The 14,980-nt window shown below is 46.2% G+C and overlaps 1 protein-coding gene across 1 annotated transcript in view; it reads left to right on the top strand.

Moving 5' to 3' along the window:
• Positions 1–14,980, top strand: part of EIF4ENIF1 (eukaryotic translation initiation factor 4E nuclear import factor 1) — a 59,878-nt gene extending 44,898 nt beyond the window's left edge. The window contains exons 10-18 of the mRNA XM_007953948.2: positions 855–926; positions 1,390–1,573; positions 3,350–3,429; positions 3,734–3,873; positions 6,592–6,676; positions 7,867–7,996; positions 11,393–11,737; positions 12,030–12,194; positions 14,739–14,980. Of these exons, the coding sequence (XP_007952139.1) occupies positions 855–926; positions 1,390–1,573; positions 3,350–3,429; positions 3,734–3,873; positions 6,592–6,676; positions 7,867–7,996; positions 11,393–11,737; positions 12,030–12,194; positions 14,739–14,980 (1,443 nt within the window). The remainder of the gene's footprint in view (positions 1–854; positions 927–1,389; positions 1,574–3,349; positions 3,430–3,733; positions 3,874–6,591; positions 6,677–7,866; positions 7,997–11,392; positions 11,738–12,029; positions 12,195–14,738) is intronic.

The following is a 14,980-nucleotide window of genomic DNA, read 5'->3' as shown; positions in this document are numbered from 1 at the left end:
TGTTAGATGGGATTAATGACTTTTGAGGAAATCTTTTACTCCAATCATCTGTATTTAGTTCTGACCCTACAGCCAGCAGTGAAACACTTGGATGTCTTTGTACTCTTTGTCATGCCCAATGACCTTCCATCTAGTGGAGGGGACATTGTAACAGAAGCACTTCAGGCAGAGCCACAGGGGCGCAGGGATGTCCTGAGTGTGCGGGGCAGTGCAAGTTAGATGTCAGGATATAACTGCTGCTGTATTAAAAGAGCAAAGAGTAAAATAACGGAATTTTACCCTGAAGGCCCATTTTGGGATAGCTTTTTAAGAAATAACAGCTTAAATTCCCTAAAATATGAAACTCTTAACAGTATCAATTTAGGCTAAGCTTTTCATATTGTTTACTAAGTTTTTAGTACCTTCTGTGGTCTGTAAATCTCATTAAAGATAATGAGTAGCAAGGGTTGCCTCAAATTAAAATCTGTAAATTATCAAACTTGCTTCTTGCAGCTTCTTGCTATGTAAGTGTTCCCCTATTTGATCATTTTCTTTCTCTCTCCTTTTGGTCACACTTTTAGAAACAGTGAAATGACCTAGGATTGCCTCACACAGGAAGGACCTTGTTGGATGGTCTCAGAGTAGACTTTGCCTGTTTGCACACGTGAAGAATCTTTCATTCCTAGATCACCGGAACCTGTGTGATGAGAGAGTGCAACACATTGCTCTCTGTTAGTTTTCTGTGACTTGAATGTCATTCTGCTCTTAAGTGTCAGCTCCTTGGGGAGGTGTCTGTGCTTTCTCGTGGTCCCCAGTGAATCTAGAAGTTAAGTGTCTAAGAAGGTTAAAACCAGTTTTCCTTTGACTTTTTTTAGCGAAACCTTGAAAGCCATTTGATGTCCCCTGCTGAGATCCCAGGCCAGCCTGTCCCTAAGAACATCCTCCAGGTACTTCACAACCTTCTAGCAAGGCCTTGGAGTCCTGATCACAGCAGCCCTTTGAATTGGTGTTGTGCAGTGGTCTGCATTTTGGGCCTCAGGGAATGAAATGGTTGCCTGGCAATCAAGGGTGTGATGTCGCTGCCTGACATGGTTCTGTGTTGCTGGTGATCTCAATTGGGAGGGTGGCTAAAAAAAAAAAGATGACAGTACTGCGTAAGCCCTTGGTTTCCGGTTTGCAGTTCCTATGGATCATAAAAAAACACCAAACCTGTATTTGTAGCACTAGCTGAAAGGCAGTGTTGCTTGCTGAACATGCAGAGAAGTGTGTTGCAGGTACATGTGCCAAGTCCTTCAGGGAGCATGAGGGAGATTCATCCTGTGCCTTCCAAAATTCCATCCATGATCCATAACCTCTGACTGGGAGGAGGGACTAGGTTTGTTCACAGAAATCTGGCTTTTTTGCCTTTAGGAACTTCTGGGACCACCAGTTCAGAGACCTGCTTCGTCCAATCTTCTGAGTGGCCTTATGGGGAGTTTGGAACCTACAGCATCTTTACTGGGCCAAAGAGCACCCTCTCCTCCCTTGTCCCAGGTGTTTCAAACGCGAGCAGCCTCGGCAGACTACCTTCGCCCTAGAGTACCTTCACCAGTGGGTGAGTACCTACCAGTGGGTAGATACCGTTGTGCGTAAAGCTCTCCTCCACGCCTCTGCTGCCTTTGTCCCACTGCCCCGACAAAGGATATAGTTGCCCCTACAAGTGGCAAACTTTTTTTTTTAACGGACATCCTTGAAGAGTTTAAAAGGTGCCCATGAAACAGTTTGTAAACTTATTGTACTATTTTTTGGTTGGGAGGAGGGGCCAAAAGAAGCTGACCCAGCTGCCATTCTAGGGGAATGTGTTCATGGGGGTAGACTTTCTCTCCCTTGAGAGAAAATTGCTCTCAATTGGATCCAGCTATCGACTCGTCTTGTTTTGGGAATTCAGTCAGTAGTAGTTTGATCCTAGGTTTTTCTTCATTTAGAGTAGAAGTCACAGTAGTGGCTCTCTCCCAAGCTAAAGAAGTCTCTGTCTAGGAGAGGGTATTTAAACAGGTCTGTGCCTAATTTGGAGAAGGAGCTCTAGTGGCATAGTGGATAAGGCATTTGGCCGCTAACGAGAAGGTCAGCAGTTCAAACCCACCAGCTGCTCCATGGAAGGAAGATGGGGCAATCTACTTCCATAAAGGTTTATGCCTTAGAAACCCAGTGGGGGTCTCTGAGTCAGAATTGACTTGATGGCAATGAATTTGATATTTGTTTGGTTTGTGGCTGATTCAGAGCCCTGTGACAATGCGTAAGCACTCAGCTGCTAACTAAAAAGTTAGTTCGAACCCACCAGCTGCTCTGTGGTGGAAAGATGTGGCACTCTGTTTCTGTAAAGATTTTGCAGCCTTGGAAATGCTATAGGGCATTTCTATTCTGTCTGTAGTCTCCATGAGTAGAAATCATGGCAGTAAAACAGGGTTTGGTTTGGTTTTCTGGTGGCTAATTGAGAATGTGACTGGAAGAAGCACTTCCCAGAGAGCTGTCCTAGCAAAGTGCTTATACAGAATCTCATGGACCTTGCTGGAGCACTTTAAGCTGTTGGTCACTTTGACCCCTACCAGTCACACACTGAAAAGCAATGTTTGAAATTTTCCCTTCCACAAAAGAGAGATAAGCGGAAAGAGTTTGATCCTCAGAGCACTGGCTTCTTTTCCTTTTTTTTTCAGTTGTGATTTGGGTGAAAGTTTACAGAGCAAGTTCATTTTCCATTCAACAGTTCATACACATTTTGTCTCATGACATTGACTGCAATTCCCCACAGTGTAACAGCTCTCTTCCCACTTCCTTCCCATAGTTACCTCTTCCCTATGTCCTTCCTTCTCATGTACTCCCACCTCCTGAGCTATCTCCCTGTGCAAACACTGCCCTTCTGTTCTCCCACAATTGATCACTCCAAGGAGTTTATCTACCTGATGTAAATGTTCACCCCATATGTCTGTTGTTTGGCTGGAAGCCACGGGAGTGAGTTCAGTTCCAGACCTGAAGGGGAACCAGGGACCACAGTCTCAGGGGTAGAGCACTGGTGTCTGCTTTGCTGGTTTTGTGAGAATGGGTCAAGTCACTGACTGGAAAAGCGCCATCTCCCGGATAGAGGTCTCTGCTCTGAAAGGGGCAAAGATGGCTGCTCAGGGGAAAGATGGACACCCCAGTGATTAAGGTCACAAAGTTCTCCGGTTGAGGTCCACACCGCTCCCTGTGGGCACAGCAGAAAAGGAATACCCATCAGCCCAGGGAGTCAGCACTTCCGGAAAGTGCTGATAAAAGTGCTGTAGGCAGTAAAAAGCACACGTTGGTGACGGTGCCTCTCAGTGTGACACTCACTGGTACTGTAACTTTCCCACAGGCTTCACACCCGGCCCACAGCAGCTTCTTGGAGACCCGTTCCAAGGCATGCGCAAGCCCATGAGCCCCGTCACAGCCCAGGTCAGGCCGAGCTCTTTGTCAAACCCAGTGTTTGCCTGCATTTCAACCTTCTTGTTGCTTGTGGGATGGAGAACTGTTATGGTGCTTGGAAGTGGTTTTGAACTAACTGGCACTTAGCCAAGGGTAGCATACTGCTGAGCAACTAAAGTAGTAGTGGAAATGCTGTGCAGTGAACAGCAGCCCGGGTTAGTCGGGTTTGCAGTATCCGACGGAATCTCCCAGCTGCTGCTTAACCCCACCTTCCTAAGATGTTTGCAGAAAGAGCACTGACTGTCTCCATTCTTCTGCTGCTTCTGTTCAGCAGATGAGCCAGCTAGAGTTGCAACAGGCCACTTTGGAGGGGCTGGCCCTGCCCCATGACCTTGCAATGCAGGCAGCAAACTTCTACCAGCCTGGTTTTGCCAAACCACAGGTGGACAGAACCAGAGATGGATTCAGAAACAGGTAAGTCGTGTTGATCCTGCCCATGTTGGGATTAGCAAAGGATGAACAAATTGTGGCCTGCGATCTAATTCTGCTGGGTATGCTGATCTCTTGTGCAGCTTACAGTGGGAATTCCATCCCTCACCAAATGCTGCCAGTAAAGGTCATGATTAAAAAAATTACACCATTGAATTCTGCCACAGGGGCTTTGCAGCCTGTTTTGTTTGTGTTCTTCATTTGTAAGCTACTGTCTTGGTTTCACTTTGCTCATTGGTCACTTGGAAGGGATGCTGTCTACCCAGTTTACCTCACTTCTAGTTGTAAATAGATTTTAAAATCTGATGGTGTCTTCTGCCAGTTAAAGGACTGTTTTAGATGTAGGTGGCATAGGCTCTTTATCTGCAGTTATGCTTCTGAGATGATGGAAAGCAAAAATCCACCTTGCTTCCTTCTCCCCGTATTCATGTGGCGTGATCAAGCTATTGATAGAGGTGGATTGGTTGGTGAGAGCAATTAACAAGTATATGACCGATTTCATTCACTTCTTGTTCTTTTTGTTCATTGTGACAAATAGTAAAATGAACCATATGATGGAGAGAAAAAGGGAAAAGGTATCAATGTACACCTTACTGCAAAGTCAAACAGAAATTACCTAAAATTACTGGGTAGCTTATTACAAGGCAAGTATCTTGTTAACTGCCCAGAAGTCCTGCATGAGCTCTGTCCAAACCACCTTTCCTTCCTCTCCCAGAAATGACCACTGTCCAGCCTCCATAGACTAATCACCACCTTCCTTTTCAGTTTTATCACCCAAAAGTGCATCCCTAAACCCTACAGTAAGTCCTGCTCACGTGATACTTTGTAATTAGGAAGGACTTCTGTGTAAATGTGGTTTTCCCCATTGCAGTGTCAGTGCCTCAGGGTCCTGCTCCAGCAGTTTTGGATGTTGGCAATTTGAGAAATTACCTTTATCTTGTCCCTGGATTGTGCAGACCCTGGGAACTGATGGTGTATCAGCCTATACCACCTTATACTGGCACCCAGTGTTGCAGGGGCTTGCAGGAGCTTTTCCTTCCTAACCTGGACAGTGGGCACCATGCTCTGAGCAGGGAGGGGAGTACCGAGACCGGGGGTGCCCCTTGCACAAGCGCATCCCGTCGGCGGCGACCCTCTGCCCACTGCTCTCTCAGCCCTTTTCCCCCTGGTGTCTGTGTACACAGTAGTGTAGTTGCTGGCATGATTCGTGGCTTTCAAAGCACTTTCAGTCAACATTCAAAATTGTATTTGATCTTCGCAACAGCCCTATGAGGTAGATGGGGTGAATAATTAGATTTCACTGAGCCAGAAACTTAGTTTTTAAAATGTGACTTACTCAAAACTACCAAGTAAAGCCTAGACAGTGTTGGCGAAGCCTTCGCGTTTTGCATCAAATAGCAGTCTCGGGTCTTCCCTGAACACCCTGTGTACCCTCCAGCAGACATATCTTCTCCCTCCCCTTTACCAGTTTTATTATACTTCTCACCTTCAGACATACTCTTTGCCTTCCTGCCTACAGTAACCCCTGTCCACCCTGCAGCCACAAGAATGTCATTTCCATAAGGGCAGAGATTTTTGTCGGTTTTGTTCATTGCTGTATCCCCAGAACCTAGAAGAGTGTTTAGTACATAGTAGATGCTCAGTTATTTGTTCTCCAGTGTGAACAAATGGCTTATCATACAGGATCCCAGGTTAGGGGTTCACCTCTTGTTTACTCAGCGCATCATTGGTCTATGTGCTGCCCATGTCCCACTCTGAGTGATAGCACTGGGGCTACCTGGTATAGACAAGAAAGAAGTAATTCCCATCTGCTTGTGATTTAACTTCCTGAGTCCCTGACTCTACTTGGGCTTCAGCATTTCTGGCACAGACACTGGGCTTGGCTGGAATGCAATAAGGCTGTCCATTAAGTCTTCCCAACCTGTTTATGTCTACATCAGCTGCTACCTGATGTCTTTCAGATTAAGGGAGAACGAACAGAATGGCTGGGGGACAAGTCATCTCTTTTCCCCTTGATTTGAGGGGTTTGGGTAAAAGACCAGGACTGGTGGTGAGTGCAGATGTCATGTGGTCCTAAAATAGCATCAACTTGTGGTTCTCTTCTGGTTTGAATTACAGAGCGTCAGTCACTTTTATGCCAGGCATTGTGCTAATTAGTGTTGGGGGTGAACATGTGCCCCCTGCCCTCTGGTGTAGTCTACAAAACTGTACACCTGCCCTGGATAACCTAGCCATGACCGTGGCCTTCCCAAGTGCTTTACCTGTTCCTTCTGCCTGAAGTACTGAGCTCCATCTTGTAGCTTCTTGGGGCTCACCTCCAGCTTAAATCGCAGCCTTTTCCCTGAAAAGCTTCCCAAGAGGCTCTGCAGGAGGAGTGTCCTATCATCCCCTTGACTCTTCATGTTCCCACTGTACTTCATTGATGCCCACTATTGTGGTTTGCCCTGGGTTGGTAAGTATCTGCCCCACTGGACCGAGAGCTCCTAAGAAGGCTGGAGCTATGTTTCATTATGCTTTGGTTGCCTCTCCAAGCTTAGCACATGCCTTTGCATATAGTAGGTATCTGTGGCGTACCTGAGGAAGTGAACTCGATAAGGAAAAGGAGATGTTGAATTCCTAGGCTGCTGTGGAGTATCAGCTCATTGTGTAGGACTTTGGATTTGAGCAACTTGTCACTCACACTGATACTTGGTTTCTTCACAGGCAGCAGCGAGTGACCAAGTCGCCAGCACCCATGCATCGAGGGAATTCCTCTTCCCCGGCCCCCACTGCCTCCATCACAAGCATGGTCAGTGACCTTTGTGAATGACCATTAGATTTCTCCCTGTTTGTTGAGCCTGTATTGTACCATTTTCTGCCCAAAATGTCCTTGTGTGCTTTCCACAGAAATAACTGAGCTCACAGTCTATTTCCCATATCTATCTGTTAGGTCTTCCCCTTTCAGTACAGTTTGTTAGGAACCTGGTGGAGCCCTTACACTGGGGATGTGTGTTCCGGCAGGCAGACAGGCAGACAAGGTGATGTAGGGTACGCAGACAAATGAGTAATTGCTCTGCTCAGAAGACAAGGGTGCAGGATGGGAGGTGAAGCTAGAAAGGCTCACTGGGGCTGGATCATGGGGAGTCCAGGGGAACATGGTGGGGAGTTGACAAATTCACACTCAGATCTTTGTGCTAAGAACTAAGGCTGGGACAAAGTGGCTTGATTAGTTGTGGTGACATGTCTGCTTGTATAATGGCTCGTGTACCAGCACTATGAAAAGAATCCACTTCCCATAGACTTTTTATCATCTGATTGAGGCTGACAGACCAGTGGGACTATTGCTGTGTGCTTCAGGACCCCCCCAAGTGAGGCTTCTCACCAACCACCTTGAAGGGTGTATACAGAGTCTAGAAGGAGCTTTTCTGTTCACAGTTCATACCCTGTCATCAAGGACTTGGGGTTACTGCAAAAAGGCACATAACGAAATCATCAAAGTATAGTTATAGACACAGTGAAGAGATGGGAAATGGCCCCAGATGATCAAATCCTACGGCTGAGGAGACCATTAACCTCATGTGACTCCCCGGATAGCCAAGGTGGAAAGGGAAATAGCAGGTGTGGAGGACATTAGGTTCTGCGCTTGTCTCTGAAATGCCCTTCCCCACGTCTTAATGCCAGGCTGGGGAAACAGCCGAGGCAGAGGGGCCTCAGCAGGCCCACCAGCATCACAGACCCAGGCTGAGGCTCTGAGCTTTAACTACCTTTCACTCGAGTTCAACCTCAGTTTTGATGAAAGTAACCGGTGAGCCTTCCTCCTTGCCCCATGCTGTTTGTTGCCTCTAGCAGCTAGAGGCCAGAACGTTGCAGTTGGCCTCTGCTACCATGTAGCAGACACAGGGTCTCTTCAGCTTGTTGAGAAGCTTGGCCAGTTAATCCTGGGTTGATAAGGGAAAGACCCTTAGTGACTGTGTTAATTCTAATCGTTTTTCTCTGCAGCTTTCTCCTTCCTTCACCCCTACCTCAGTGATTCGTAAGATGTACGAGAGCAAAGAGAAAAGCAAGGAGGAGCCAGCCTCTGGAAAACCCGCAGGTGACAGTAAAGAGGAGCTGCAGAAAGCCAGTGAAGGTACTGCAGTGTTTGAAGCGCACTGTCCAAGAATGTGTGTGACAGGACATAGGCCAGACCTGATTCCCAGCAAAGCCCTGGGCAAGACCCCTGGCTCGCTGGACCCCTGTTCTGTGTCTAACAGTGAGATGTGGTGGGGCATGTGTCAGGATGGGTTCTCTAGAGAAGCAAAACCAGTAAAGCTTATAGAGAGAGAGAGGGGAATTAGGAAAATGGCTCACACATTTATAGAAGCTGGCAAGCCCCAAGTTCCTGGATCAAATGTCAAGCTGGAGGCTTTTCCCAACTCACACAGCAGCAGAGGCTGACGAGCTCAAGGTTGACAGGCTGTGGACTCCAAGGGATGATGAATCCAAGATCACCAGGCCAAACGGTTTGTTTGCTCACAGAGAGGTGTAGGCAGCACAGCAGGATCCAGATCCACTGAAGGGTCTGTCTCTTTCCCAGGATGTCCATAAATATACTGGAAGCAGGCCCATAACCCTAGGGAAACTCCTTTTCAACGGATTGGCTGCTCAAAACATACACAGCTGATCTCATCATGGGAATAAGCACATCACAGCTGCTTAAACCACTCAGAATCATGGTCTAGCCAAGTTGATACATAACCCTGGCTGTCACAGACCAGCTCACAATTGTTCAGCCACTTGAAACTCTGACCAATCTAATAGTGGTATGAGCACTGTTAGAAAGAAAGGTTCACTTTAGATTCTTACAGCTCTGGTGGCACAGTGGTTAAAGGCATTTGGTTGCTGACCAAAAGGTTGGTGATTCGAACCCACCAGCCACTCTCTGGAAAAAAGATGAGGCAGTCTGCTTCTATAAAGATTTGTAGCCTTGGCTTCTCAGCTACCACTGTCAACCACTCAGAGGGGGATCTCTGGAGGAGATCCTGGATAGAGTGGAAGAATAACGTGGAACAAAACTCATAATCATTTAAAAAAAAAAAAGGACCAGGTTTCCTGATGTGATAGAGCCTGGTGGAACCACTGAGACTATGGCCCCTAGCTGCCCTTCAGATGTGGAATTGAACCCATTCCTGTGGCTTCCAGCCAAACAAAAAACAGGCGTATGAGCTGAACATTTGTAACAAGTAGATACACTCCTTGGAGAGAACAATCATGAGAGAATAGAAGGGCTGTGTATGCACAGGGAGACAGCCCAGGGGGCAGGAGTGCATAGAAGGACAGACACAGGGAAGAGGTAACTATGGGAAGGAAGTAGGAGGAGAGCTATTGCATTGTGGTAAATTGTAACAAATGGCATGAGACAGTATATGTGAGGTGCTATATAGAAACTGAATTTGCTCTGTAAACTTCCACCCAAATCACAATTAAAATAAAAAAAATGAATAAAAAATTTTCAGTATCTACAGCCTTGGAAACCTATGGGGGCTGCTATGAGTCGGAATCCACTCAACGGCAGTGAGTTTGGTTTTGAGTTACGTCCTTTGTTGTCAGGTGCCATTGAGTTGATTTCGACTCATAGTGGCCCTTACTTTAAGATCCTTGAATCATTAGTACATTTATTTGGCAAATTAAAATAGTTCATCCAGTTTTACTTCTTTCTAAAAGATTCTCTCCAGTTTGTGGGGATAAGTGTGCTACAGAATTTGTGCAGTGGTTGAAATATATAGGGAGCGTGTATAGAAGGACTCTTTTTTTGTTTTTTAACTTTTTTTTAGGATTTGGGTGAAGATTTACAGAGTAAATTCACTTTTCATACAGCAGTTCACATACACTTTGTCTCATGTCATTGACCAAAATTTACAATGCAGCAGCTCCCCTCCCACTTCCTCCCCATAGTTACCTCCTCCCAGTGTCCATCCCTTCATACTCTTCTGCACCCTGAGCTATCTCCCTGTGCATAAGCAGCCCTTCCTTCTCCCATGATTGTTCTCTCCAGGGCATGTGTCTACCTGAGGTAAATGTTTAACTCACATGCCTGTACTTTGTTTGGCTGGAAACTACAGTTGTGGGTTCAATTCCAGACCTGAAGGGCAGCTAGGGGCCATAGTCTCAGTGGTTACACCAGGCTCTATTGGACCAGCAAACCTAATCCCCACCTTCTTTTTTTTTTTTTTTTTTGCCTCCAAATGATTTTGAGTTTTGTTCCACATTGTTCTCCCTCTTTATGCAGGATCTCCTACATCCCTTCCAAGTGGATGGCAGTGGTAGCTGGGCACCATCTAGTTCTTCTGGTCTCATGGTTGTATAGGTTGCAGATCAGATGGTGTACCAGTCGCTAGGACTGATTGTTTCCATTAATTTTGGTTTTCTTCTTTCTTCTTGACGAGGAGAGACCCGTTGTTGCATCTAGATGGCAGCTTCTTAGCTTTTAAGGTCCCAGTCGCTACTCGCCAAAGTAGTAGGTGGAACAATGTTTTGTATAGTATGTTATGCCAATTGAGCTTGATGTCCCCTGCAACCATGGTCCCAAGCCCGCAGGATCTAGAAGGACTCTTAAAAGTGTGTAGAAAACGTATGAGGCTTTTAGGAGTCACACCTGGACATGGTGACATGCTCTACCAGGCCTGGCCTGCTATGGTCACAGAGAAGTAATCATGTGAGAGCTTTTTGCCTGTGTTGAAGTTGCTGCTGCTTTTCTTTTTAAATTGTGATTTGGGTGAAAGTTTACAGAGCAAATTCACTTTCCATATAGCAGTTCATATACACTTTGTCTCATGACATTGAGCACAATTCACCACAATGCAACAGCTCCTCTCCGAGCACTTCCTCCTGATAGTTGCCTCTTCCCTGTGTCCATCCCTCCATGCACCCCTGCCCCCTGAGCTGTCTCCCTGTGCATAAACAGCCCTTCTTTCTCCCATGACTGTTGTATTGAAGCTCCTTAAAAAAGGAATCCTGTTGGTTCTTTTTGGTAGGCAGTTGCAGTTCCTCCACCAGACTTACTGCTGTTTAAAACGTGTGTTGATGAAAGTCACGAATTGGAGACACAGCCATTCTGGCAGAGTGGGTGGCCAGTGGAGAGAGACCACCAGCCCTGATACGCTAGGGACACTTATCCATACCTATTACTGACTTGGGAAGATTATAAGAACAAAGACCTGAACTTTTTAAGGATTGTGGCTTTTAGAACTTCAGAGCCTTTGGTTTCCCAGAGTGTAACAAAAATGCTTTGTCTAGCAAAGAGTTGGAACACCTGAAAACTTGGGTCTGGTCCTAGTCCTATCACTAACTGCCCGTGATCTTGACTCTGTGTTCTGGTCCTTTGTTGGGTAAATGACGATCACTACCACACTGACCTCTGAACTTAGTGAAGGGATCAAGTAAGAACTGTGAGCTTTTCTAAGAAATGAGCTTTACTGTATCCTTGGGAGCCAGAAGTATTTGGGGAGCTTTGCCAATAGCAACATACTTCTGTTTGGCTCCTTAGAGAACCTCCTCTCGTCCAACCCTGGGCCCAGTGTCGATCGAGACTCTTCGCCCACGACCAACCCCAAGCTGTCAATGGTGCAGCGGCCTTCATGCTCTACCCCACTGGCTCAAAGCAACCGGTACGCCAAAGAGCAAGATTATCGGCCTAAAGCAACCGGGAGAAAAACACCCACCTTGGCTTCCCCAGTTCCGGGAGCACCTTTCCTCCGCCCTGTCCACCAAGTTCCTCTTGTCCCCCATGTACCAATCGTTCGGCCTGCTCACCAGCTTCACCCAGGGCTGGTCCAAAGGATGCTGGCCCAGGGAGTACACCCACAGCATCTTCCAAGTTTGCTCCAAGCTGGTGAGTTTCTGACCTGGTTTGGCTATAGCTCCGTGGGCCTGGTATGACAGCAATTGCTGACACCGATGAAGTAGGATCCCCAGAGAAGTGTTACTAGATTCTTCGATCTAATTAGTGGGAATGGGTCCAATCTAATCCAACTCTTAGTCCATTAATATTAATAACCTAGCTCAAGCATTCTTGATTCTTAATAAACTTCCAGATCAGCAAAACTATATATAAAGTTTGAAAATGTCCAGGAAGATTAAGACTACTCAGCAGCTTTTTTTTTTTTCTCTTCCCTGCCCCACAGGTGTGCTTCCTCCTGGGATGGACCTGACTCATTTACAGGGAATATCTGGTCCAATCCTGGGTCAGCCCTTTTACCCTTTACCTGCCGCTAGTCATCCTCTCCTAAACCCTCGTGCTGGGACACCTCTGCACCTGGCAATGATGCAACAGCAGTTACAGCGCTCAGGTAGGCACAAGGGGCTGAGTAGACTTGAAACTTTTAGGATGTTTCCGTGGGGAGGGGATGGGTTGACACTGAGGCATCCTCGTTCTTTCAGTCATGCTAGTAAGATGGCTGGGTTCAGGTGTAACCAGGGGATACAACGAAGTAAACCAGCCTGAATGAGATTTGGGGTTACTGTTCCTTCAAGGGTAGGAGGTGAGGCAGGTATGTACTCGTTTTCTTTGTCCTTTGCTGCTTAGGAAAGGAAGCTAAGAATCCTTGGAACAGAGGTTCAGCATAGGGCCTTCCATGGTAGATGCCTTCACACCAGTTATGTTTTCCGTGATGTGGCTACTTGATATAGGAAAGGCTCTCTCTTTTTTTTTTCTAATTATTGTGATTTGGGTGAAAGTTTACAGAGCAAATTCACTTTCCATACAGCAGTTCACATACACTTTGTCTCATGACATTGACTGTAATTCACCCCAGTGCAACAGCTCCCCTCCCACTTCCTCCCCATAGTTACCTCTTCCCTGTGTCCTTCCCTCCATGCACTTCTGCCCCCTGAGCTGTCTCCCTGTGCATAAGCAGCCCTTCTTTCTTCCATGATTGTTCTCTCCAAGGAGTGTATCTACTTCAGATAAATGTTCAGTTCATATGCCTGTCTTTTGTTTGGCTGGAAGCCACAGGTGTGGGTTCAATTCCAGACCTGAAGGGCAGCTAGGAGCCATAGTCTCAGTGATTCCACCAGGTTCTATCAGACCAGCAAACCTGGTCCCCACTCCCCTTTTTTTTCCCAAAATGATTTTGAATTTTGTTCCACATTGTTCTCCCTCTCTATCCAGGATTTCCTATGTAGATCCCCCTCCGAGTGGTTGAAAGTTGTAGCCGGGTACCATCTAGTTCTTCTGGTCTCATAGTCGTATAGGCTGCAGATCACATGGTGTATCAGTTGCTAGGACTAATTGTTTCCATGCATCTTTGGTTTTCTTCATTCTTCTTTGCTCTGGACAAGGAGAGACCCATTGTTGCGTCTAGATGGCTACTCAGAAGCTTTTAAGATCTCAGCGCTACTCACCAAAGTAGGAGGTGGAACAATGTTTTGTGTAGTATGTTATCCCAACTGAGCTTGATGTCCCCTGTGACTGTGGTCCTGAGCCCACAGGTTCAACTACTTGGTCTCTCTGGGTAGCTGGCTATGACCAAGAAGTGACTGCAACCTTGTCCCTTGTCAGCTCTACTATACACCTGGGAATTCAGATCATACAAATACACTCATAGGACCATTGTTTGCCAACCCTATACCTGGTCTTGGGTATACTCCCCGCTTCATAGTCATACCTACTAGTTAAGCCTCTCCATCCATCTATCCACCCGTAAACCCATGTTTGCCTTCACTGACAATGCAATACTGTATGTGCAAAAGGGTTCATCTTTGTTGTCTATACCTCCCATGTACCTCTTCCTCTTCCTCAGTGCCACCATGTGGAAGACTCACATTTGGTACACTCCCCTTCTCTTCACCCAAATCAAGTTATCTCTACCTATCTAACATTGTTCCCTCCTCTCCCCTCCCACCCCTGGTAACCAACAAAGACAATTTCCTTCCATATCTAAACCTTCCCTTGATTTTTACAGTAACGGACTGATACATTTGTCCTTCTGTGATTGACTTACTTCACTCAGCATAATGTCCTCCAAGTTCATGCACGTTACGCAGTGTTTTGCACATTCTACATTATTCTTTAGGGTTGCATAGTATTCCATTGTGTTTATGTGCCCATACCATAGTTTGGCTATCCATTCTTTGATGGACATCTAGGTTGTTTCCATCTTTTGGCTATTGTAAATACTGCTGTGATGAACATGGGTGTGCTTATGTCTGTTTTGTCCTGGCTTTCACTTCATTAAGATATATACCTAGTAATGGAACAGCCGGATCAAAAGATATTTCTAACTTTTTAAGGAATTGCCATACTGCTTTCCACAGTGGGTGTACCATTTTACAGTCCACCAGCAGTGTATGAAGAGTCCCAATCTCTCCACATCCTTGCTAGCATTTGTTGTTTTCTGTCTTGTTGAACTTTGCTACTAGTGCTGGAGGCAGATGGTATCTCATTGTTTTGATTTGCATCTCTCTAATGGTTACTGATTGCGAGCATTTCTTCGTATGTTTGTTGGCCACCTGAGTATCCCCTTAGTGAAGTGTCTATTCATTTCTTCTGCTCATTTTTTAATCGGATTGTCTTTTTGTTATTGAGGTGTTGGACTTTTCTATAAATTCTAGAGATAAGTTCCTTGTCAGGGAAGTCATTGCCAACTATTTTTGCTATGGGAAAGGCTCTTAAATAACCCAATGTGCTTCTGAGTAGCTCAGCTTTCCAAGGTACTAACTGATCCAGTTGTGTTCACATTTTACAAAGGAGTTTCCTAAAGAAAACCCTAGAGTATATCCTCTGGTGAAGACTTCTTTTTGGGGTTTTATGTATATGGTTTGAATGAAGCAGGTCTTAGTACAGTACTACTATCCCTCTCATGCTGAATAATCCCTTCTTTTTATCTCCACAGTTCTGCATGCTCCAGGCTCTGGTTCTCAGGCAGCAGCTGTCAGCGTTCCCATAGCTCCCCAGAACGTGCCCAGCCGGTCAAGCTTGCCCCATGTGCACCCTCAGCTGGAGCACCGGCCCAGCCAGAGAAGCAGCTCCCCTGTGGGCCTCGCCAAATGGTTTGGCTCAGATGTGCTGCAGCAGCCCCTGCCCTCCATGCCCGCCAAAGTCATCAGCGTAGATGAGCTAGAATACCGACAGTGA

Source organism: Orycteropus afer, unplaced genomic scaffold (assembly GCF_000298275.1).
Source record: "Orycteropus afer afer isolate SDZICR_OR568_19922 unplaced genomic scaffold, OryAfe1.0 scaffold00420, whole genome shotgun sequence".
NCBI classification, from domain to species: Eukaryota; Metazoa; Chordata; class Mammalia; order Tubulidentata; family Orycteropodidae; genus Orycteropus; species Orycteropus afer.
The sequence above is the reverse complement of the archived record's forward strand: the minus strand, read 5'-3'. Positions and strand labels throughout refer to the sequence as shown.